Source organism: Platalea leucorodia (assembly GCF_965183815.1).
Source record: "Platalea leucorodia genome assembly, contig: SUPER_28_unloc_1, whole genome shotgun sequence".
In the NCBI taxonomy this organism is placed as follows: domain Eukaryota; kingdom Metazoa; phylum Chordata; class Aves; order Pelecaniformes; family Threskiornithidae; genus Platalea; species Platalea leucorodia.
Genome location: NW_028121459.1, coordinates 122,562 through 147,128, shown reverse-complemented (window position 1 = coordinate 147,128; position 24,567 = coordinate 122,562). Strand labels below are relative to the sequence as shown.

At 62.5% G+C, this 24,567-nt stretch overlaps 2 protein-coding genes across 2 annotated transcripts; one reads left to right on the top strand and one right to left on the bottom strand.

Moving 5' to 3' along the window:
* Positions 1 to 11,089: 11,089 nt before the first annotated feature.
* Positions 11,090 to 15,027, top strand: LOC309601131 (ADP-ribosylhydrolase ARH1-like; the record flags this gene model as incomplete). The annotated part of the gene is made up of 6 exons (XM_082338057.1): positions 11,090 to 11,371; positions 12,547 to 12,645; positions 12,730 to 12,835; positions 13,359 to 13,438; positions 13,513 to 13,696; positions 14,399 to 15,027. Coding segments are annotated over 6 exons (1,124 nt in total), but the record flags the coding sequence as incomplete, so codon positions are not given.
* A 5,203-nt stretch (positions 15,028 to 20,230) lies between these two features.
* Positions 20,231 to 23,546, bottom strand: LOC309601133 (class I histocompatibility antigen, F10 alpha chain-like). The gene is given in 8 exon segments (XM_082338062.1): positions 20,231 to 20,536; positions 20,702 to 20,734; positions 21,034 to 21,135; positions 21,137 to 21,168; positions 21,251 to 21,523; positions 21,601 to 21,876; positions 22,678 to 22,941; positions 23,415 to 23,546. Coding segments are annotated over 8 exon segments (1,245 nt in total). The 5' UTR covers positions 23,482 to 23,546; the 3' UTR covers positions 20,231 to 20,338.
* Positions 23,547 to 24,567: the final 1,021 nt, after the last annotated feature.

Sequence of the window (24,567 nt, the reverse complement as noted above, 5' to 3'; positions counted from 1 at the left end):
CAGGGTTTGTGGTGCCCTATTCCACTCTGGTCCATGACTGATGGGGTCTGGGCGTGTCCTGTCCCCATCCTGGCTTCCACCCATGGCATTTGGGGTGCCCTGTTCCACTCTGGTCCATGACTCATGGGGTTTGGGGGTGTCCTGTCCCCATCCTGGCTTCCACCCATGGCATTTGGGGTGCCCTGTTCCACTCTGGTCCATGACTCATGGGGTTTGGGGGTGTCCTGTCCCCATCCTGGCTTCCACCCATGGCATTTGGGGTGCCCTGTTCCTCTCTGGTACATGACTCATGGGGTTTGGGGGTGTCCTGTCCCCATCCTGGCTTCCACCCATGGCGTTTGGGGTGCCCTGGCCCCGTCTGGTCCCTGAGCTGTAAGGTTTGGGGGTGTCCTGCCCCCATCCTGAACGTGTTCTGCAGGACTTAGGGTGCCCTTTTCCTCTCCTGCACCCAATCCATGGGGTTTGGGGGTAGCCTGCTCCTGTTCTACACCTGACCCACAGGGTTTGGGGTGCCCTGTTCCACTCTGGTCCATGACTCATGGGGTTTGGGGCTGTCCTGTCCCCATCCTGGCTTCCACCCATGGGGTTTGGGGTGCCCTGTTCCACTCTGGTCCATGAGTCGTGGGGGTTGGGGGTGTCCTGTCCGCATCCTGGCTTCCTCCCATGGGGTTTGGGGTGCCCTGGCCCCATCTGGTCCTTGAGCTGTGAGGTTTGGGGGTGTCCTGTCCCCATCCTGGCTTCCACCCATGGCGTTTGCGGTGCCCTGTTCCACTCTGGTCCATGAGCTGTGAGGTTTGGGGGTGTCCTGTCCCCATCCTGGCTTCCACCCATGGCATTTGGGGTGCCCTGTTCCACTCTGGTCCATGAGTCGTGGGGGTTGGGGGTGTCCTGTCCCCATCCTGGCTTCTACCCATGGCGTTTGGGGTGCCCTGGCCCTGTCTGGTCCCTGAGCTGTGAGGTTTCGGGGTGTCCTGCCCCCATCCTGAACGTGTTCTGCAGGACTTAGGGTGCCCTGTTCCCGTCCTGCACCCAATCCATGGGGTTTGGGGGTACCCTGCTCCTGTTCTAGACCTGACCCACAGGGTTTGGGGTGCCCTGTTCCACTCTGGTCCATGACTCATGGGGTTTGGGGGTGTCCTGTCCCCATCCTGGCTTCCACCCATACCATTTGGGGTGCCCTGGCCCCATCTGGTCCCTGAGCTGTGAGGTTTGGGGGTGTCCTGCCCCCATCCTGAACGTGTTCTACAGGAGTTAGGGTGCCCTGTTCCTGTCCTGCACCCAATCCATGGGGTTTGGGGGTACCCTGCTCCTGTTCTAGACCTGACCCACAGGGTTTGGGGTGCCCTGTTCCACTCTGGTCCATGACTCATGGGGTCTGGGGGTGTCCTGTCCCCATCCTGGCTTCCACCCATGGCATTTGGGGTGCCCTGTTCCTCTCTGGTACATGACTCATGGGGTTTGGGGGTGTCCTGTCCCCATCCTGGCTCCCACCCATGGCGTTTGGGGTTCCCTGGCCCCACCTGGTCTGTGACATGCGAGGTTTGGGGGTATCCTGCCCCCATCCTGAAAGTGTTCTGCAGGATTTAGGGTGCCCTGTTCCTGTTCTGCACCCAACCCATGGGGTTTGGGGGTAGCCTGCTCCTGTTCTACACCTGACCCACAGGGTTTTGGGGTGCCCTGTTCCACTCTGGTCCATGACTGATGGGGTCTGGGGGTGTCCTGTCCCCATCCTGGCTTCCACCCATGGCATTTGGGGTGCCCTGTTCCACTCTGGTCCATGAGTTTTGGGGGTTGGGGGTGTCCTGTCCCCATCCTGGCTTCCTCCCATGGGGTTTGGTGTGCCCTGGCCCCGTCTGGTCCTTGAGCTGTGAGGTTTGGGGGTGTCCTGTCCCCATCCTGGCTTCCACCCATGGCGTTTGCGGTGCCCTGTTCCACTCTGGTCCATGAGCTGTGAGGTTTGGGGGTGTCCTGTCCCCATCCTGGCTTCCACCCATGGCATTTGGGGTGCCCTGTTCCACTCTGGTCCATGAGTCGTGGGGGTTGGGGGTGTCCTGTCCGCATCCTGGCTTCCTCCCATGGGGTTTGGGGTGCCCTGGCCCCATCTGGTCCTTGAGCTGTGAGGTTTGGGGGTGTCCTGTCCCCATCCTGGCTTCCACCCATGGCGTTTGCGGTGCCCTGTTCCACTCTGGTCCATGAGCTGTGAGGTTTGGGGGTGTCCTGTCCCCATCCTGGCTTCCACCCATGGCATTTGGGGTGCCCTGTTCCACTCTGGTCCATGAGTTTTGGGGGTTTGGGGTGTCCTGTCCCCATCCTGGCTTCCACCCATGGCGTTTGGGGTGCCCTGGCCCCGTCTGGTCCCTGAGCTGTGAGGTTTGGGGGTGTCCTGCCCCCATCCTGAACGTGTTCTGCAGGACTTAGGGTGCCCTGTTCCTGTCCTGCACCCAGTCCATGGGGTTTGGGGGTACCCTGCTCCTGTTCTAGACCTGACCCACAGGGTTTGGGGTGCCCTATTCCTCTCTGGTGCATGACTCATGGGGTTTGGGGGTGTCCTGTCCCCAGCCTGGCTTCCACCCATGGCATTTGGGGTGCCCTGTTCCACTCTGGTCCATGAGTTTTGGGGGTTTGGGGTGTCCTGTCCCCATCCTGGCTTCCACCCATGGCATTTGGGGTGCCCTGTTCCACTCTGGTCCATGACTCATGGGGTTTGGGGGTGTCCTGTCCCCATCCTGGCTTCCACCCATGGCATTTGGGGTGCCCTGTTCCACTCTGGTCCATGACTCATGGGGTTTGGGGGTGTCCTGTCCCCATCCTGGCTTCCACCCATGGCATTTGGGGTGCCCTGTTCCTCTCTGGTACATGACTCATGGGGTTTGGGGGTGTCCTGTCCCCATCCTGGCTCCCACCCATGGGGTTTGGGGTGCCCTGGCCCCACCTGGTCTGTGACATTCGAGGTTTGGGGGTATCCTGCCCCCATCCTGAAAGTGTTCTGCAGGATTTAGGGTGCCCTGTTCCTGTTCTGCACCCAACCCATGGGGTTTGGGGGTAGCCTGCTCCTGTTCTACACCTGACCCACAGGGTTTTGGGTGCCCTGTTCCACTCTGGTACATGACTCATGGGGTTTGGGGGTGTCCTGTCCCCATCCTGGCTTCCACCCATGGCGTTTGGGGTGCCCTGGCCCCGTCTGGTCCCTGAGCTGTAAGGTTTGGGGGTGTCCTGCCCCCATCCTGAACGTGTTCTGCAGGACTTAGGGTGCCCTTTTCCTCTCCTGCACCCAATCCATGGGGTTTGGGGGTAGCCTGCTCCTGTTCTACACCTGACCCACAGGGTTTGGGGTGCCCTGTTCCACTCTGGTCCATGACTCATGGGGTTTGGGGCTGTCCTGTCCCCATCCTGGCTTCCACCCATGGGGTTTGGGGTGCCCTGTTCCACTCTGGTCCATGAGTCGTGGGGGTTGGGGGTGTCCTGTCCGCATCCTGGCTTCCTCCCATGGGGTTTGGGGTGCCCTGGCCCCATCTGGTCCTTGAGCTGTGAGGTTTGGGGGTGTCCTGTCCCCATCCTGGCTTCCACCCATGGCGTTTGCGGTGCCCTGTTCCACTCTGGTCCATGAGCTGTGAGGTTTGGGGGTGTCCTGTCCCCATCCTGGCTTCCACCCATGGCATTTGGGGTGCCCTGTTCCACTCTGGTCCATGAGTCGTGGGGGTTGGGGGTGTCCTGTCCCCATCCTGGCTTCTACCCATGGCGTTTGGGGTGCCCTGGCCCTGTCTGGTCCCTGAGCTGTGAGGTTTCGGGGTGTCCTGCCCCCATCCTGAACGTGTTCTGCAGGACTTAGGGTGCCCTGTTCCCGTCCTGCACCCAATCCATGGGGTTTGGGGGTACCCTGCTCCTGTTCTAGACCTGACCCACAGGGTTTGGGGTGCCCTGTTCCACTCTGGTCCATGACTCATGGGGTTTGGGGGTGTCCTGTCCCCATCCTGGCTTCCACCCATACCATTTGGGGTGCCCTGGCCCCATCTGGTCCCTGAGCTGTGAGGTTTGGGGGTGTCCTGCCCCCATCCTGAACGTGTTCTACAGGAGTTAGGGTGCCCTGTTCCTGTCCTGCACCCAATCCATGGGGTTTGGGGGTACCCTGCTCCTGTTCTAGACCTGACCCACAGGGTTTGGGGTGCCCTGTTCCACTCTGGTCCATGACTCATGGGGTCTGGGGGTGTCCTGTCCCCATCCTGGCTTCCACCCATGGCGTTTGGGGTTCCCTGGCCCCGTCTGGTCTGTGACATTCGAGGTTTGGGGGTATCCTGCCCCCATCCTGAAAGTGTTCTGCAGGATTTAGGGTGCCCTGTTCCTGTTCTGCACCCAACCCATGGGGTTTGGGGGTAGCCTGCTCCTGTTCTACACCTGACCCACAGGGTTTTGGGGTGCCCTGTTCCACTCTGGTCCATGACTGATGGGGTCTGGGGGTGTCCTGTCCCCATCCTGGCTTCCACCCATGGCATTTGGGGTGCCCTGTTCCACTCTGGTCCATGAGTTTTGGGGGTTGGGGGTGTCCTGTCCCCATCCTGGCTTCCTCCCATGGGGTTTGGTGTGCCCTGGCCCCGTCTGGTCCTTGAGCTGTGAGGTTTGGGGGTGTCCTGTCCCCATCCTGGCTTCCACCCATGGCGTTTGCGGTGCCCTGTTCCACTCTGGTCCATGAGCTGTGAGGTTTGGGGGTGTCCTGTCCCCATCCTGGCTTCCACCCATGGCATTTGGGGTGCCCTGTTCCACTCTGGTCCATGAGTCGTGGGGGTTGGGGGTGTCCTGTCCGCATCCTGGCTTCCTCCCATGGGGTTTGGGGTGCCCTTGCCCCATCTGGTCCTTGAGCTGTGAGGTTTGGGGGTGTCCTGTCCCCATCCTGGCTTCCACCCATGGCGTTTGCGGTGCCCTGTTCCACTCTGGTCCATGAGCTGTGAGGTTTGGGGGTGTCCTGTCCCCATCCTGGCTTCCACCCATGGCATTTGGGGTGCCCTGTTCCACTCTGGTCCATGAGTTTTGGGGGTTTGGGGTGTCCTGTCCCCATCCTGGCTTCCACCCATGGCGTTTGGGGTGCCCTGGCCCCGTCTGGTCCCTGAGCTGTGAGGTTTCGGGGTGTCCTGCCCCCATCCTGAACGTGTTCTGCAGGACTTAGGGTGCCCTGTTCCTGTCCTGCACCCAATCCATGGGGTTTGGGGGTACCCTGCTCCTGTTCTAGACCTGACCCACAGGGTTTGGGGTGCCCTATTCCTCTCTGGTGCATGACTCATGGGGTTTGGGGGTGTCCTGTCCCCAGCCTGGCTTCCACCCATGGCATTTGGGGTGCCCTGTTCCACTCTGGTCCATGAGTTTTGGGGGTTTGGGGTGTCCTGTCCCCATCCTGGCTCCCACCCATGGCGTTTGGGGTTCCCTGGCCCCGTCTGGTCTGTGACATTCGAGGTTTGGGGGTATCCTGCCCCCATCCTGAACGTGTTCTGCAGGACTTAGGGTGCCCTGTTCCTGTCCTGCACCCAGTCCATGGGGTTTGGGGGTAGCCTGCTCCTGTTCTACACCTGACCCACAGCGTTTGGGGTGCCCTGTTCCACTCTGGTCCATGACTCATGGGGTTTGGGGGTGTCCTGTCCCCATCCTGTCTTCCACCCATGGCGTTTGGGGTGCCCTGGCCCTGTCTGGTGCATGACCCATGGGGCTTGGGGGTGTCCTGTCCCCATCCTGGCTTCCACCCATGGCGTTTGCGGTGCCCTGTTCCACTCTGGTCCATGAGCTGTGAGGTTTGGGGGTGTCCTGTCCCCATCCTGGCTTCCACCCATGGCATTTGGGGTGCCCTGTTCCACTCTGGTCCATGAGTTTTGGGGGTTTGGGGTGTCCTGTCCCCATCCTGGCTTCCACCCATGGCGTTTGGGGTGCCCTGGCCCCGTCTGGTCCCTGAGCTGTGAGGTTTGGGGGTGTCCTGCCCCCATCCTGAACGTGTTCTGCAGGACTTAGGGTGCCCTGTTCCTGTCCTGCACCCAGTCCATGGGGTTTGGGGGTACCCTGCTCCTGTTCTAGACCTGACCCACAGGGTTTGGGGTGCCCTATTCCTCTCTGGTGCATGACTCATGGGGTTTGGGGGTGTGCTGTCCCCAGCCTGGCTTCCACCCATGGCATTTGGGGTGCCCTGTTCCACTCTGGTCCATGAGTTTTGGGGGTTTGGGGTGTCCTGTCCCCATCCTGGCTCCCACCCATGGCGTTTGGGGTTCCCTGGCCCCGTCTGGTCTGTGACATTCGAGGTTTGGGGGTATCCTGCCCCCATCCTGAACGTGTTCTGCAGGACTTAGGGTGCCCTGTTCCTGTCCTGCACCCAGTCCATGGGGTTTGGGGGTAGCCTGCTCCTGTTCTACACCTGACCCACAGGGTTTGGGGTGCCCTGTTCCACTCTGGTCCATGACTCATGGGGTTTGGGCGTGTCCTGTCCCCATCCTGTCTTCCACCCATGGCGTTTGGGGTGCCCTGGCCCTGTCTGGTGCATGACCCATGGGGCTTGGGGGTGTCCTGTCCCCATCCTGGCTTCCACCCATGGCGTTTGGGGTGCCCTGGTCCACTCTGGTCCCTGAGCTGTGAGGTTTGGGGGTATCCTGCCCCCATCCTGAACGTGTTCTGCAGGACTTAGGGTGCCCTGTTCCTCTCCTGCACCCAACCCATGGGGTTTGGGGGTAGCCTGCTCCTGTTCTACACCTGACCCACAGGGTTTTGGGTGCCCTGTTCCACTCTGGTCCATGACTCATGGGGTTTGGGGGTGTCCTGTCCCCATCCTGGCTCCCACCCATGGCGTTTGGGGTTCCCTGGCCCCGTCTGGTCTGTGACATTCGAGGTTTGGGGGTATCCTGCCCCCATCCTGAACGTGTTCTGCAGGACTTAGGGTGCCCTGTTCCTGTCCTGCACCCAACCCATGGGGTTTGGGGGTACCCTGCTCCTGTTCTAGACCTGACCCACAGGGTTTGGGGTGCCCTATTCCACTCTGGTCCATGACTGATGGGGTCTGGGGGTGTCCTGTCCCCATCCTGGCTTCCACCCATGGCATTTGGGGTGCCCTGTTCCACTCTGGTCCATGACTCATGGGGTTTGGGGGTGTCCTGTCCCCATACTGGCTCCCACCCATGGCGTTTGGGGTTCCCTGGCCCCGTCTGGTCTGTGACATTCGAGGTTTGGGGGTATCCTGCCCCCATCCTGAACGTGTTCTGCAGGACTTAGGGTGCCCTGTTCCTGTCCTGCACCCAATCCATGGGGTTTGGGGGTAGGCTGCTCCTGTTCTACACCTGACCCACAGGGTTTGGGGTGCCCTATTCCACTCTGGTCCATGACTGATGGGGTCTGGGGGTGTCCTGTCCCCATCCTGGCTTCCACCCATGGCATTTGGGGTGCCCTGTTCCACTCTGGTCCATGAGTTTTGGGGGTTGGGGGTGTCCTGTCCCCATCCTGGCTTCTACCCATACCATTTGGGGTGCCCTGGCCCTGTCTGGTCCATGACTCATGGGGTTTGGGGGTGTCCTTTCCCCATCCTGGCTTCCACCCATGGCGTTTGGGGTGCCCTATTCCACTCTGGTCCATGAGTTGTGGGATTTGGGGGTTTCCTGTCCCCATCCTGGCTTCCACCCATGGCATTTGGGGTGCCCTGTTCCACTCTGGTCCATGAGTTTTGGGGGTTGGGGGTGTCCTGTCCGCATCCTGGCTTCCTCCCATGGGGCTTAGGGTGCCCTGGCCCCATCTGGTCCTTGAGCTGTGAGGTTTGGGGGTGTCCTGTCCCCATCCTGGCTTCCACCCATGGCGTTTGCGGTGCCCTGTTCCACTCTGGTCCATGAGCTGTGAGGTTTGGGGGTGTCCTGTCCCCATCCTGGCTTCCACCCATGGCATTTGGGGTGCCCTGTTCCACTCTGGTCCATGAGTCGTGGGGGTTGGGGGTGTCCTGTCCCCATCCTGGCTTCCACCCATGGCATTTGGGGTGCCCTGGCCCTGTCTGGTCCATGACTCATGGGGTTTGGGGGTGTCCTGTCCCCATCCTGGCTTCCACCCATGGGGTTTGGGGTGCCCTGGCCCCATCTGGTCCCTGAGCTGTGAGGTTTGGGGGTGTCCTGCCCCCATCCTGAACGTGTTCTGCAGGACTTAGGGTGCCCTGTTCCTCTCCTGCACCCAACCCATGGGGTTTGGGGGTACCCTGCTCCTGTTCTACACCTGACCCACAGGGTTTGGGGTGCCCTGTTCCACTCTGGTCCATGACTCATGGGGTTTGGGGGTGTCCTGTCCCCATCCTGGCTTCCACCCATGGCATTTGGGGTGCCCTGGCCCTGTCTGGTCCATGACTCATGGGGTTTGGGGGTGTCCTGTCCCCATCCTGGCTTCCACCCATGGGGTTTGGGGTGCCCTGGCCCCATCTGGTCCCTGAGCTGTGAGGTTTGGGGGTGTCCTGCCCCCATCCTGAACGTGTTCTGCAGGACTTAGGGTGCCCTGTTCCTCTCCTGCACCCAATCCATGGGGTTTGGGGGTACCCTGCTCCTGTTCTAGACCTGACCCACAGGGTTTGGGGTGCCCTGTTCCACTCTGGTACATGACTCATGGGGTTTGGGGGTGTCCTGTCCCCATCCTGGCTTCCACCCATGGCGTTTGGGGTGCCCTGGCCCCACCTGGTCTGTGACATGCGAGGTTTGGGGGTGTCCTGCCCCCATCCTGAAAGTGTTCTGCAGGATTTAGGGTGCCCTGTTCCTGTTCTGCACCCAACCCATGGGGTTTGGGGGTAGCCTGCTCCTGTTCCAGACCTGACCCACAGGGTTTGGGGTGCCCTATTCCACTCTGGTCCATGACTCATGGGGTTTTGGGGTGCTCAGACTCTGTCTTGCTCCTAACCACGGGGTTTGGGGTGCCCTGGCCACACCTGGTCTGTGACATGCGACGTTTGGGGGTGTCCTGCCCCCATCCTGAACGTGTTCTGCAGGACTTAGGGTGCCCTGTTCCTCTCCTGCACCCAATCCATGGGGTTTGGGGGTACCCTGCTCCTGTTCTACACCTGACCCGCGGGGTTTGGGGTGCCCTGTTCCACTCTGGTCCATGACTCATGGGGTTTTGGGGTGCCCAGACTGTCCTGCTCCTGACGTATGGCGTTTGGGGTGCCCTGGCCCTGTCTGCTCCATGAGCTGTTAAGTTTCTGGGTGTCCTGCCCCTTCCCTGGACCCAACCCGCAGGGTTCTGGGGTGCCCGACCCCTTTCCTGACCCTGAACCCCAGTATCTGAGGCCTGAGCAGACTTTGCGGAGGTTGGGAGGATGAGAGCTCCATTTCTTTATGTCCAAACAAAAGTATGTCCAAAAAATTGTTATTTTTGGCACACCGATTTTTTTTTTTTTTTAATTTTTCCAAATTGCCAATGGATTTTAAACCTCGGTATTCACCCGGTTTACGACCAAGCACCCGTTGTTGCCCTCCCTTCCCCCCAACAGGATTTTCACCAACAGATCAAAGATTTGGGTCACGTTTGGCATCATTTCGGCCAAAAAAAACAGACGAAAATGTGGTGCTGGGTGCCAGGAGTTGCACTTTTCTAGGACTGGCATGGGGCCGGGGCCGAGGTTTTGCTGCTTGACTCCGTAATTAAGGCTCTGCAATTTAAGGACGATCTTTTAACCACTCGCTGCCCACCACCAAACATTAATTTTACTTTTTTTGGATAGCAAAACCCAACGGGTTTGGGTCAGAGCCGACCCCGGTTGTCAGAGCAGAGCTGCCCCATCCTGACAGGAGCCAGGTGACTTCAGTTTTGGGGGATCTCACCCCAAAATATGGCTCGGGCCATGGTTTTGCCCCATCCCAGTGACAGAAATATTGGAAAATACTTGGGAGAAACATTTCTTCTTGGCGAGGCTCCTTTTCTCCTGTTCCCTGCCTTCCCCCAGGCCTTGCTAAAACCCATCCTTCTGCGTCCCAAATCCCTTTGAGGCCTCTGGCCCCTCTGGGTGTCCCCTTTGGGTGCCCCCCAGCCCTTTTGGGTGCCCCCCCTGTCCCCTTTGGGTGCCTCCATGCCCCCTTGGGTACCCCCAGCCCTTTTGGGTGCCCCCCATGTGCCTGTGTGTCCCTTTGGGTGTCCCCCCAGCCCTTTTGGGTGCCCCTCATGTCCCTGGGTGCCCCCCCATTCCCCTTTGGATGCCTCCATGCCCCTTTGAGTACCCCCAGTCCCTCTGGGTGTCCCTCGTCTCCCTCTTGGATGCCCCCCAGTCCCCTTAGGGTGCACCCCCAGGCTCCCCCATGCCCCTTTGGGTACCCCCAGCTCTTTTGGGTGCCCCCCCATGTCCCCATGTGCCCCTTTTGGTGCCCCCCCATTCCCCTTTGGGTGCCTCCGTGCCCCTTTGGGTACCCCCAGCCCCTTCTGGGTGTCGCTTGTCTCCCTCTTGGGTGCCCCCCAGTCCCCTTAGGGTGCACCCTCAGGCTCTTCCATGCCTCTTGGGTACCCCCAGCCCTTTTGGGTGCCCCCCCATGTGCCTGTGCGCCCCTTTGTGTGCCACCCCAGTCCCCTTTGGGTGCCTCCATGCCCCCTTGGGTACCCCCACCCCTTTTGGGTGCCCCCCATGTCCCTGTGTGCCCCTTTGGGTGCCACCCCAACCCTTTTGGGTGCCTCTGTGCCCCTTTGGGTGGCCCCCCAGCCCTGTTGGGTGCCCTCCATGTGCCTGTGTGCCCCTTTGGGTGCCCCCCCAGCCCTTTTGGGTGCCCCCCGGGCTCCCCCATGCCCCATTGGGTACCCCCAGCCCTCTTTGGGTACATCCCCCCCCCCCCCCATGCCCCTCTGGGTGCTCCCTGCAGCCCCCCAGTCCCCTCTCAGTGCTTTTTGGGGCCCCCCACAGCCTTTCCCCTCCCTGCCACCCCCACAGGGACAGCAGCCGTGAGGTCCCTCCCCACTCATGCCCACCACCACGGGGACAGTGCCCCTGTCTCTGTCGTTTCACCCCCCCAGTCCCCTTGGTGTCCTCACCCTCCTTAAGGGCCCCTGGCCAGCGCTGGCCCCGTGCCCCAAACCTGATGGGCGTCCCCAGCTGCTACCGCGATGGAGGAGACGTGAGTGCCCCCAGGGGGTCCTCGGCACCTGCCCCACTGCTCCCCCCCCTTGAAACCCCACTTTTCCCCCAGGGTGCCCTCGGTGGAAGCCTACGAAGCGGCCATGGTGCTGAGCGGGGTGGGGGATGCGCTCGGATACCGGGGGAGCCGCTGGGAGTATTGCACCTCGGGACCCCAGATCCACGCCGAGCTGGCCGAGCTGGGGGGGCTGGAAGCCATCACCCTCCAGCCCCCTGAGTGGCCCGTCAGCGATGACACCGTCCTCCACCTCGCGACCGCTGAGGGCCTGGCCACAGGTTGCGGGGGTGGGGGGAAGTAGGGGTGTCCGTTGCACCCCACAGACACAGGGGAGGGTCACCAGGGGATGGCGTCCCCATGGTATCCCAGACCGGGGGGGTTTGGGGGTCCCTGTTATACCCCTGGGCTGCATGGGGGCGTCCCTGGGGCAGTCTGGGGGTCCCCGTTACAGATCTGAGCTCTTTAGGGGGGTCCCTGGGGGGGTCTGGGGGACGATGTTACACCTGTGAGCTGCTTAGGGGGGTCCCTGGAGGGGTCTTGCGGTCCCCATTACACCTCTAAGCTGCTTAGAGGGTCCCTGAGGCAGTTTGGGGGTCCCTGTTATACCTCTGAGCTGCTTAGGGGGTCCCTGAGGGAGCCTGGGGGTCCCCGTTACACCTCTGAGCTGCTTAGGGGTGTCCCTGGGAGGGGTTGGGGGTCCCCATTACACCTCTGAGCTGCTTAGGGGAGTCCTTAGGGGAGTTTGGGGGTCCCTGGCCAGCCCTGGAGGGGGTTTGGGGGCATCCTAATTCCACCCCCCCTTCAAGGGCTCCACTGAGGCCCCCCCCCAAAAATTGCTGGGGGTCCCCATTTCCCCTCGCAGGGGGCGGGGATCCCCTATTTTTCCCCCCAGTTTGTGGGAACTGGTGTTCCCTTTCCTCCCACATTGGGTGCGGGGGGGGGGGCGGGGGGGCCATTTCCCCCTCCCAATCTGGGGGCCGTGGGGGGGTGGTGGTTACCCCTTTCCCACCCAATTTGGGGTGCTCAGGAGGATTCCCCATTTCTCCTGAGTTTTGGGGTGTTCATGGATGTCCTCCCACTTCCCCTCCACTTTTGGGGGGTCCATGGGGGGCATCCCCTTTTCCCTCCACTTTTGGGGGTCCATGGTGGGCAGCTCATTTTCCCTCCACTTTTGGGGGTCCATGGGGGCTGTCCCCTTTTCCCTCCACTTTTGGGGGTCCATGGTGGGCAACTTGTTTTCCCTTCACTTTTGGGGGTCCATGGGAGGTTGTCCTCCTTCCCCTTCAGTTTTGGGTTGTTTATGGGGCGGTGCTCCCTTTCCCCACCGTTTGGGGGTGGTGCAATGGAGGGGGTGTCTTCCTCTTCCCCTTCAGTTTTGGGGGGTGCATGGGGCCTCTCCCTCCCCTCCAACTGGGTGGCCCGGGGGGGGTCCTCACGAACCCCGCCTCCTCAGGCCTGGAGGGGGAACCCCTCCTGCAGGAGCTGGCTCGTCGCTACGTGGCCGCCATGGGTGACATGGAGGGCCGCAAGCCGGGGCCCACCAGCATCCTGGGTGAGTGGTGTCCGAGGGTCTGCAGGGGAGTCGGGGGGTGTCATGGGGTGTGTGTCTCACGCCCCCGACCTCCCCCCTCCCCAGGCACCTCACAGCTGCGGCCTGGGGAGCCCGAGGGCTATCGCACCCCCTTCAACCCCACCGGCACTGGCTGCGGGGCCGCCATGCGTAGCCTGGCCATCGGCCTCAGGTGGGGACAGGGACATGGGAAAGGACAGCGGAGGGGGGGTAGGGACATGAGGGGACACGTGGGGACACGTGGGGACGGGAGGGATGGAGGTATGAGAGCTGGAGGGACAGGGGCATAGCGGGGATGGGGACATGGGGGCATCAGAGCTGGAGGGATGGGGACATGGAGGGTGTTGGGGACAGGGACATGGGGGTGTCAGAGCTGGAGGGGAGAGGGACACGGAGGGGACAGGGACACCGGAGTGGTCAGAGCTGGAGGGATGGGGACATAGAAGGGATGGGGACATGGGGCTGTCGGGTAATGGGGTGTCAGGGCCATAGGGGAGTCAGGGACGGGGACATGGAGGGATGGGGACACAGGGGATGGGGACACAGGGGATGGGGATGGGGACAAGGGGTTGTCAGAGCTGGGGGAATGGGGACACGAGGGTGTCGGGGCTGGGGACACGGGGGTGTCAGAACTGGAAGGGACAGGGACAGGGAGGGGCCAGGGGAGGACGGGGACAGGGCTGATGCCAATGCAGGTACCCGCACGCCTGGGAGCTGCCAACACTGATCCGGGTGAGCATCGAGAGCGGACGCATGACCCACCACCACCCAACCGGTGGGTGCCAGGTGGGGGGGGGGTACAGCGGAGGAGGGGACGCTGGAGCCCCCCTGAAACCCCTGTCCCCGCAGGGTACCTCGGGGCACTGGCAGTGGCCCTCTTTGGGGCTCTGGGGGCTCGGGGGGAGCCCCCAGAGCGCTGGGGGGCCGAGTTGCTGCGGGTCCTGCCCCTCGCATGGGACTATGTGGAGGGTGCCGGGGTCGCCGTGGGGGACAACGCCGCTGCCTGGCCCTTCTTCGGGGATGCCTGGCACCGGTGAGGGGGTACTGGGAGGGTTCTGTGGGGTCGCTGGGAGCACTGGGAGGGGTTGGTGAGGATACTGGGAGGGGTTCATGGGGTCACTGGTGCCCACAAGACTCTCTCCCAGTCCTTGCGGCCACCGCACTGGTGGCACTGCTCTGCCCCAGTGGCTGGATGTGTCCCCTGCCCCACTGTCACTGGTGTCACTGCTGACCCTGGTGCCTGGTCTGTCTGCAGAGTCACCAGTGCCCATCCTGTCCCTGCTGCCCCCAGTGTCCCAGTGTCCCCAGTGTCCCCGCCAGTGCTGCCACCCTCAGCTGTGGGGAACCCCACACCCCCACTGACCTCAGTGTCCCTGGTATCCCTGGTGCTCTTGGTTTCACGGGTGTCACTGGTGTCCCCACTGCCTCCACTGCCATGGTGCCGCCAGGTGTCCCAGTTGTCCCCGATATCCCCACAGGTACCTGGTGTCACAGGGGCTGCTGCAGAGCCACAGCCCGCTGACCCCCAGTGGCACTGGTTACTCCTTTATCACTGGTGACACCAATGATCCCAGTGTCCCCAGTGACAGCAATGACCCTGTTGAGCCCAGTGTCACCGCGTCTCCAGTGTCCCTGCTGACCCCAATATTGCCATGTCCTCAATGACTCCAGTGTTCCCAGTGACCTTAATGTCCCCAGTGTTCCCAGTGACCTCAACGTCCCTGCATTCCTGCAGGTACCTGGAATCCCGGGGGCTTCTGGAGGGTCGTGGCCCACCGCAGGTGCCATCCCTTCCGTCAGCAGCCGAGCGGGATGCGGCGTACATGGGCTGGGCACTGGAGGGGTGGCCAGGGCGCAGCGGCCATGACGCGCCCATGGTGGCCCTGGAAGCCCTGCTGGCAGCCGGCGGAAGCTGGGGGGACCTGTGTGCCAGGGGGGTGCTGCATGGCGGGGACAACGACTCAACGGGGACCATCGCCGCTGGGTGCTGGGGGCTGCGGGAGGGGTTGGCGTCCATCCCACCTGGGCTGCACTGCTGCCTTGAGTACCGTGGGCGACTGCGCGATGCTGCCCACCGCCTCCATGCACTGGCCTGGGGGACACGCTGAGCCCTGCCTGTGTCCTGGGTGTCACCTGCTGTTCCCCTCTCGGGAAAGCCCCGTGGGTCCCCAGGGTGCAGCAGAGACCTTCGTGGCATCCTGGAGGGGCTCAGGAGGGTCCTTGGGGTTCAGCAGGGACCTTCACGGGGTGCTGGGGGGCACAGGAGGGTCCCTGGGGGTCAGCTGGGACGTTCATGGGGTGCTGGGGGGCTGGGGAGGGCCCCTGGGAGACCCTGGGGGGGAACAGGGCCTTTCAAGGGGTGCTGGGGGGCTCAGCCCAAGGAGACCACCATAGCCACATCCTGGTGGCCTTTTATCCCTCCACAGTTAGAGACCCCAGAACCTCCCCAAGGAGCCTCAGTCACCCCCACAGTAAAAAAGTGTCCTCCCAAGCCATTCTGTGTCTACTTTTGTGCCCTGTGCCTCTTGTCCTGTCACTGCCACTGATGAGATCCCACCTGGGCAGGACCCCGACAGCCAAATCTTCTCCAGGCTGAAGAGTTCTGGCTCCCACAGCCTCTCCAAGAGGCTCCCAGCCATGGAGCACCTCAGACTGGACCCTCTCACAGTCACTTCATCACTCTTATACTGGTTGCCCAGGACTTGGACCCAGCGTTCGAAGGGTGGGCTCATTAGGGCTGCGGGGAGAAGAAGGAGCACAGGACCCCAGTGCCACAGTCCTCCGAGTGCCACCCAGGATGGTGACAGCCTTCTTCACATATTGGTACTTATGGTGACCTGAGCGGGCACTGCAGCCCTGAGGTCCTTCGAAGCAAAAAGTGACGGGCACCCAGGGTGATGGGTCCCCAGGGTTAACAAAGCCCAAGGGTGATGGGCCCAAAGGGTAAACCACCACAGGTCTTGTGGGCCCAGGGTTAATCATAGAATCATAGAATCGTTTAGGTTGGAAAAGAGCTTTAAGATCATCAAGTCCAACTGTTAACCTGATACAAAAAAATTCACGGATGCTTCTCCTCACAGTCCAAATCTCCACAAGGGAGAAACGGAGCATTCAGAGAGTCCCTGAAATGAAACTCAAGAGCAACGAAGTCACTATTAAGCAGGTGTCCTTTATTGCAGCGCTGGGCAGCACTGGGAATTCTCCACCATAAGTGCCCCAAAGAGTTGATGAATTTTTAGAAAATATATACTATGCAATCACACATATTCATAGGATTTCCAGGAATTCATTTACATAAACATGAGATTTCCATTAACTTATTAGCATATGTAAATATCTAATTCACATGCACAGTCATCTCTCGTGGTGGTCTTCAAGTGGTCTTTGGGGGTCTTCAGATGAAGGCTCATAGTCTTCTTCACTGTGCTCACTGATTGACCCTTGCTTCTGCCCAAACTCAGTCCTAGGATCACGTAGACGTTGTCCAAGGCTATCATTGCCATTCTTCTGTTTCTTCCTCGCTTCATGGTTCCATGCATCTGTTCTCCCAAGGCCGAGTTGTCTGTAACGAGATTATCCCAGAGCCCCCCTTATCTTATAACTGTTCTTCTGGCTACTCTCTATATCACATCAAACTGTAAGACATTCACAACACTGTTAAATCACACCAGGGTGTCTTCTCAGCTAATTAAGTGACTAAGGTATTTACAACATCTTTCTTGCTCTTGTGGTTTTTAACCCTTTCAAACCCAGCGCTGCCAAGTCCACCACTAATCCATGTCCCCAAGCACCACATCTCCCCAGCTCTTGAATCCCTCCAGGGATGGGGACTCAGCCCCTGCCCTGGGCAGCCTGTGCCAGGGCCTGGCAGCCCTTTCCGTGAAGAAGTTTTTCCTAATATCCAACCTAAACTTCCCCTGGTGCAGCTTGAGGCCGTTCCCTCTCGTCCCATCGCTTGTTCCTGGGGAGCAGAGACCGACCCCCCCCCGGCTCCAGCCTCCTTTCAGGCCGTTGCAGAGAGCGATGAGGGCTCCCCTCAGCCTCCTCTTCTCCAGGCTGAGCCCCCCCAGCTCCCCCAGCCGCTCCTCCCCAGCCTTGTGCTCCTGCCCCAGCCTCGCTGCCCTGCTCTGGCCACGCTCCAGCCCCTCCATGGCCGCCTTGGGGTGCGGGGCCCAGCGCTGAGCACAGCATTCGAGGGGCGGCCTCACCAGTGCCCAGCACAGGGGGACCATCCCTGCCCTGCTCCTGCTAGCCACACTGTTCCTGACACAAGCCAGGATGCCATTGGCCCTCTTGGCCACCTGGGCACACTGCTGGATCATGTTCAGCGGCTGTCGACCAGCACCCCCGGGCCCTTTCCCGTCGGGCAGCTCCCAGCCGCTCCTCCCCACGCCTGCAGCGCTGCCTGGGGTTGTTGTGCCCCCAGGGCAGGACCCAGCCTGAGCCTTGTTGCCCCTCACCCCATGGCCTGGGCCCATCGACTTGGCCTGGCCAGGGCCCTCTGCAGGGCCTCCTGCCCCCCAGCAGATCAACGCTCCCGCCCGACTGGGTGTCCCCTGCAAACTGACTGAGGGTGCCCTCCATCCCCTCCTCCCGATCATCGATAAAGACATTGAACAGAACTGGCCCCAGTATTGAGCCCTGGGGAACACCACTGGTGACCAGCCGCCAACTGGGAAGGAGGGTGAGGGACAGCAGGAGCTGGGGATGGGGACACCAAGGGAAGGGGACACCAGGAGCCAGGATGGGGGCACCAAAAGCAGGGATGGGGACACTGGAAGCTGCAAGAGGGACAGCAGGAGATGGGATGGGGACACCAGGAGCAGGGATGGGGACACCGAAAGCTGTGACAAGGGACCACGAGCGCTGTGACGGGGGAGCACGGGGGCTGGGCCAGGCCAGGCACACTGCCATGTCCCTGCTGCGTGCTGGTGACCATGGGGGCCAGCGGGTGCCAGCCGGGCTGGTAACCGGCAGGGCTGGCCACGGGACACAGAGTTGGAAATAAATCCTTCTGTTTGGCCCCAGGATGTGTTGGGGGACTGCGGAGCTGGGGGGGGGAGGGGGTTGCAGGGATTGGGGGGTGCAGGGGAGGGGCAGCAATGGGGTGGCCAGGGGGGCTCCTCTGCCCCCGGTGGGACAGAAATTTGTACAAAATCCCCAGTTGCCGAGGGGAGCTGCTCCGCAGCCAGTCCGATCCGCAGCGGAGCAGCGGATCTCGGGGCACAGGGAGTTTTCCTGAGGCAGGGAAACACCAGGAGAGCGGAGAGACCCACCAGGAGCCGGCAGCTCTGGCGGGAGACGCTCCCGAAGGCTGGGCATTGCCCGAGCCATGGCGCCCACTCCCTGGTGATAAAAGGCAGACTAGGAAGAATGTGGGCCTTCTCCAGAAGGCAACGGGAGACCTGGTCACCCGGGATGTGGAGAAGGCTGAGGTACTCAGTGACTCTTTTGCCTCAGTCTTCACCGGCAAGTGCTCGAGCCACACCACCAAGTCGCAGAAGGCAAAGGCAGGGACTGGGAGAATGAAGAACCGCCCACTGCAGGAGAAGATCGGGTTCGAGACCATCTAAGGAACCTGAAGGTGCACAAGTCCACAGGACCCTGTGAGATGCATCCACGGGTCCTAAGGGAACTGGCGGATGAAGTTGCTAAGCCACTCTCCATCATATCTGAGAAGTCGTGGCAGTCCAGTGAAGCTGCCACTGACTGGAAAAGGGGAAACATAACCCCCATTTTTAAAAAGGGAAAAAAGGAAGACGCGGGAACTGCAGGCCAGTCAGCCTCACCTCTGTGCCCAGCGAGATCATGGAGCAGATTCTCCTGGAAACTATGCTAAGGCACATGGAAAATAAGGAGGTGATTGGTGACAGCCAGTGGGGCTTCACTAAGGGCAAGTCGTGCCTGGCAAATTTGGTGGCCTTCTACGACGGGGTTACAGCGTTGGTGGATGAGGGAAGAGCAAGAGATGTCATCTACCTGGACCCGTGCAAAGCATTTGACGCTGTCCCGCACGACATCTGTGTCTCTAAATTGGAGAGACGGGGATTCGATGGATGGACCACTCAGTGGATAAGGAATTGGCCGGCTGGTCGCACTCAAAGAGTTGTGGTCAACGCCTCGATGTCCAAGTGGAGACCAGTGACGAGTGGCGTTCCTCAGGGGTCGCTATTGGGACCAGCACTATTTAACATCTGTTGCCGACATTGGGCAGCGGGATTGAGCGCACCCGCAGCAAGTTTGAACCAAGCTGTGTGATGCGGTCGACACGCTGGAGGGAAGGGCTGCCATCCAGAGGGACCTTGACAGGCTGGAGAGGTGGGCCTATATGAACCTCATGAAGGTCAATCAGGCCAAGGGCAAGGTCCTGCACATGGGCCGGGGCAATCCCAAGCACAAATACAGGCTGGGCGGGGAATGGATTGAGAGCAGCCCTGAGGAGAAGGGCTTGGGGGTGTTGGGTGGTGAGAAGCTCAACGTGACCCGGCAATGTGCGCTTGCAGCCCTCTGGGCCTCCTTGGCCACCTGGGCACACTGCTGTGCGATACATCTCTCTATCTACAGCAGCCCACCGCTGCCCCTTTGCATCCCCAAAGGATCTTTGCTTCCTTGAGCCTCTGGACCAGTCGCTTCTCCCACACCTTTCCCGTTGGGCTCCCCGCAGCTCCCACCATGGCAACTGGGATCCCCCCCTTTGCCTTCCCGCTCAGCAAGAGCCACCTCCAGAGGCGGCGGGTGGCTGCCCCTCTTCCCGTCCATCAGTCCCACAGTCCCTAGCAATGGATCCCAGCTCCTGCCCTTCCCTACCTTCTAGTTCCAGCCTCTCAAGCCCCGCTCTCCCAGCACGGGAGCAACCCGGGAGCAAATCTCTTCACCTGCCTGATGGACGAAACCATTCCTTGGATCTCACAGCCCGCCCAGGGACTGGCACTGGGTTGTTTCTGCCTCTGCTCCCTCTCAGGAGGAGCTGCTGCTTCTCTTATTGACCAAGCCAACCTCTGCTTCCACCGTGACTCCTTGACTACAAGAGCAACTATTTTAGTTCTGGGTCCCTGGTATAGGCACACGGACCGTTTGTGGGACCTCAAACCAGAAGACGTTGTCTCAGCGCCTGTTTCCATGGCCTCAGAGCAGGAGCCCTTCTGCTCAGGGTCCATCTGTGTGGCTTTGAGCTCACCCCCTCCACCACAGGGACACCCCTACCCAGCCAGTGCCTGAGGAAAAGCTGGCCAGCCCCCATCAGCCCCCTCTTTGCCCTTTTCATCATCGAGTATGACATGATACGGCCAGGAAAACTCTCTTTAGTTTGGGGCATCTGCCTGCTTGTGTCCCCTCTCACCATCTTCCGCAACCCCCATCTATGCACTGGGGCAGCCGTGACGCTGTGCCAACGCTGGTCAGATCCATCGCTGTGCTACCGACGCTGCCTTGGTCACAAATCCTGCACCCGGCACCATGCTGGGCCGCTATGAAGCAAATCAACCCTGTCCCAGCCAGAACCAGCACAGCCCTCTGCCCGAGGCTGCGAGAGAAGCCCAGGCACCGTGAAAGAAGGCACAGGCTGAGGGAGGGCGGGGACCAGCATTTATTGGGTGCGCCAGGAAACGTACACACGCGGAAGAAATAAGTTACAGCCTCAAAATAAAAAAAAAACAGTAATAATTGCAGTGCTCAATTAGTAATGGAAAAACGAAGTTTGCCCAGTCAGAAGAGCCACCACCATCGCCGGGGGTGGGCGGGTGCAGCATGACAAGCTCGCTCTGCAGGCAGCTCCCAGCATCCTCCAGCACCGCTCTGCGCCCAACTGGTGAGAGGGCAGGGGGCCACATCCAGCCACGTGCTGGCCCCTCGCGAAGGCGTTAGGCGGTGATCCCTGCAGGGACGGGAGGAAGAGACAGCGTCACCCAGGGCCACCTCCCTGTCCCCAACTCTCTGCTCTGGGGGGCTCGGTGACCCCCCCCCAGCCCAGTGTTGCTCCAGCTGCGGGAAACACAGAGAGCTGGGGCCGCCCCGTCCATCCCCCGGTCCCAGGCCGTACCTGCGGCTGAGCCACCAGACCCCCCGTCCGTGCCTGCGAGAGAGAAACAGCCGTGAGCTGCCAGCCCCGCGCTCCCTACGGGCCCAGTGCACGGGCCAGGAGCCGGCCTGGGAGCCACGGCCGCGCTGCAGCCACTGGGAGGGGAGGATGGTGCCGCAGGCACCGGAGGGGACACACAACCTCTTCCATACGTCCCCGCTACGGGGCTCTAAAGAGGGGCAACACAGGGAGGACGAGGGGTTGGGAAATGCCGGCAGCAGCCAAAAATCAGAGCCACGAGACCGCCCCGGCACTGGGCAGCGGATGGAGCCGGGCCTGCTCCCAGTACTCACTTGCTGCCACGCCGTAGCCCTGCTTCCCTTTCCCTGATTTGTACTTCCAGAAGGCGAATGCGGCCATGACAGCGGTGACAGCCAGGATGGCAACAGCCACCGCCACCACGACAGTGAGCAGGTTGGACTCCGGCTCTGGGGGAGAGCAGGGCCGTGAGGAGGGGAAGGGCAACCACCCCAGCCCACCGCTCCACGGGCCCAAGCCCACCGGGCTCACCCCACGCAAAGACACCGGGCTCGGCCAGGCTGGCGTGCTCCACGCGGCACCGGTACTTGTCCTTCTCCTCCGGGCGCGCCTCGATGGAGGCCCAGGTGTAGTAGGTGCCGTCGCTGTTGGGCGCGATGCTGCCCCACTCCGTCTCCTGGTCCCTGACCTCCCCCGCCTTCAGCCAGCTGACGATGATGGGCCGCGGGTAGAAGCCGTAAGCGCGGCAGTACAAGGTCAGGATCCCGTCGGCCTCCTTCCCCGACACTCGCACCGTGGGGGGCTCTGGGGAGGGGCAGGCGGTGAGGGCCGGCACACGCACCCACAGCAGCCGGCCCCCGGGGTCCCCGCCTCGCCCTCACCTTTCCTCTCCAGCACGGCCCACCCGTAGCTCACGTATTTCCTCAGCCACTCAATGCAGGTGTTCTGCAGGTAATGCTTCCGCCGCTCAGCGTAAGTCCTGTCCTCCTCGTACTTCTGCTTGGTGATTTCTGCCGCCGCATCCGCCACGGTGAACGTCATCGTGTCCATGTCGAGGGCGATGAAGTCCCTCCCGTTGTAGGCCATCTGCCAATACCCCCTGACGCTACCGTCCTCCAGCAGGTCACAGCCGCACAAGCGCTGCAGCGTGTGAGCCCCTGAAACGCAACCAGAGAGACGGGGCTGAGGGGCGGCTGCAGCCCCGGGCCTTCAGTGGGGCACCGACCCCCTGGCAGCACCCCCCACCCCAGCCCTGGACGAGGCCCACAGGGATCGGGCACCGGCACAAGAGCTGCCCCCCGTCCAGCACTCGGGCTGTCACGTAACGCCGTCGTGCAGACCCCCTGCACCCAGGAGAGGGCTGGGTTGGCACCCAGCCCCACAGCACCCTGGGACAGCGAGGGGCTGCCATGGCTCCCAAATGCTGGGGCAGGGAGGGGGGCACAAGGAGATGGGATGGGGTGGGGAAGCCCCGCTGGCTCTGGGATGGGGCCCGGAGCACCATGGGGAGGGCAAGGGGCTGGGACACTGCAGGTGGGGGCCCCTCTGCTTCTGGGGGTATCGACTGCCGTGGGGGTGGCAAGGGGCTGGCACAGGGCAGCTGGGAGCTGCAGGGACAGCGAGGGGCTGGGAGGGGGCGGCCAGGAGCCTCCCGGTCCTGGGATGGGGTCCTGGGCACTGCGGGGGTGGGGATGCGCTGGGCTGGGGGGGCCAGAAGCCCCCCCTGGCTCCAAGACAGGGGATCCCAAGCGCTGTGGGGCTGGCACAGGGCAGCCGGGAGCCCCTGGCCCTGGGGGACAGGGGGGCTGGGAGCCCCCTGACAATGACCCCAGGCAGGGAAGGGCCGGCACAAGCCGGGGCAGCAGCGTGGGGCAGGGCAGGGTCTTGGGGGTGCGAACTCCCCTGGCCCACGCAGCCCTGCCCCAGCCCCACGGAGCCCCAGCCCAGCCCCCACTCACCCCTGCTCTGGTTGTAGCGGGCCCGCAATGTGTCCAGGTGCACATGGTCAAGCTGCTGAAAGTTCTGAAATTTCTGGGTCTGGGTGTCCCAGTACTGCTGATCCATGTTGGCCGCCATCCAGGCCGCCCGGGGCTCCACCTTCCCCGTCTCGCTGCTGTAGCGCGCAATGGGGCTCCCATCCACGTACCCCACGGACACGAACTGGGGAAGCCCCGGGCTGGGCTCCGACACCGCAACATCGAAGTAGCGCAGGGAGTGGAGCACTGCAGGGACACGGGGGGCGGTCAGAGGTGGGGGGCAGCGGGGTTTGGGGTGGGGGTACAGGGGTGAGGGTGCCCAGGGGCAGGGATGGAGAGCGAGGCTGGGTGGGGGTCGGGGGTGCCGAGGAAAGGGGGGTACAGGGGGGGCGCGGGGGTGGGGAGGGGGGTTCCGAGGGGGTACCCGGTGTCTGGGGAAGGGGACCGGGGGGGAGTCCCTGTGTCTGGGGAAGGGGAGTCCAGCAGGGTCCCAGTGCACAGGGGACGGGAGACAACAGGGGGGGGGTCTCCGGTATCCTAGGAAAGGGGGTGCAGGGGGGTCCCGGTGCCCAGGCCAGTTCCCTGTGCCCAAGGAAGAAGAGTCCGTGGTCACGGGGCACAGGGTGGGGGGTGTCAAGGGGGGCCCCGGTGTCCCGCGAAAGGGGGTGCAGGGGGGTCCCGGTGCCCGGGGCAGCTCCAGGGTCCGCGCTCTCCCTCACCGTTTGCCACTGCCCCGACGACGGCCCCCAGCAGCAGTCCCAGGCCCAGCACCCGCCACAGACCCATCGCGCTGCTCCGCGCGAAAGCGAAAGTGAAAGAAGCGGAGGCTGCGGGGAAGGCTGGGCCGGGACAGGGCTCCCCCGGGGCCCCCCGCCACACCGCACCCCCCGGGACCCTCGGGCCGGGACCCCCCCACGTCCCCACGCACCCCCCGAACCCCCTGCTCCACCACTGTCCCCCCAGCCCGGGGTCACCCCGGGGCCCCCCAAGCCCCAGCCCCAGCCACGCTCTTGTCCCCTTCCCCCGGGGCACCCCAGCACCCCGGCGCCCTGCCCACCCCCGGGGGGCACCCAGGCGCCCGGCACCCCATGCTGGGCTCTCCCCACCCCCAGCCCGGCTCCGCCAGCCTGGGGCTTTAGGGGGGACAAAGCTGGGAAAAGGCTAAAATGATCCTGGGGCGCGTGGGCACCCCCGGGGCTTGTGGGAGGTGTCCCTCGCGCCCGCTCTCCCCTCTGCCCGGCACTGCCTGTGCCCGCTCTCCCTCCTGCCTGCTGTCGCTTGTGCCCGCTCTCCCCGTGCCCGCCATCGCTCACGCCTGGCAGTGCTCTCGCCCGGCATCTCACGTGCCCGGTGCACATTGTCGCTAGCACCCGAATAGCACTCATGCCCCAAGGACGATGTCCCTCGTGCCTGGCACCCCTTGCGCCCGCTGTCCCTCGTGCCCGCCATCGCTCATGCCTGGCAGCTCTTGTGCCTGGCGGTGCTCCTGCCCGGCCTCTCTCCTGCCCGCTGCTCCCGCTTTCGGCTGGGACAGAGTTCGCTTTCTGCCTAGGAGCTAGCCTAGTGCCATGCTTTGGCTTTAGGGTGAGAAGAATGGTGGCACCCCCTGAGGTCTGAGCTGTGGCTAAGCAGCGCTTCCACTGCTCAAGGCCTTTCCAGCTTCCCCTGCCCGGCCAGCGAGAAGCTGGGAGGGGGCACAGCCAGGCCAGCTGACCCAAACTGGCCCAAGGGCTGCTCCATGCCCTCTGTCGTCATGCCCAGTGGAGAAACTGGGGGGAGTTGGCCGGGGGGGCGATCGCTGCTGGGGAGCCGGGTGGGCATCGCTCGGCGGGCGGTCAGCAATTGCATTGTGCCTCAATGTTGTGGTATAAT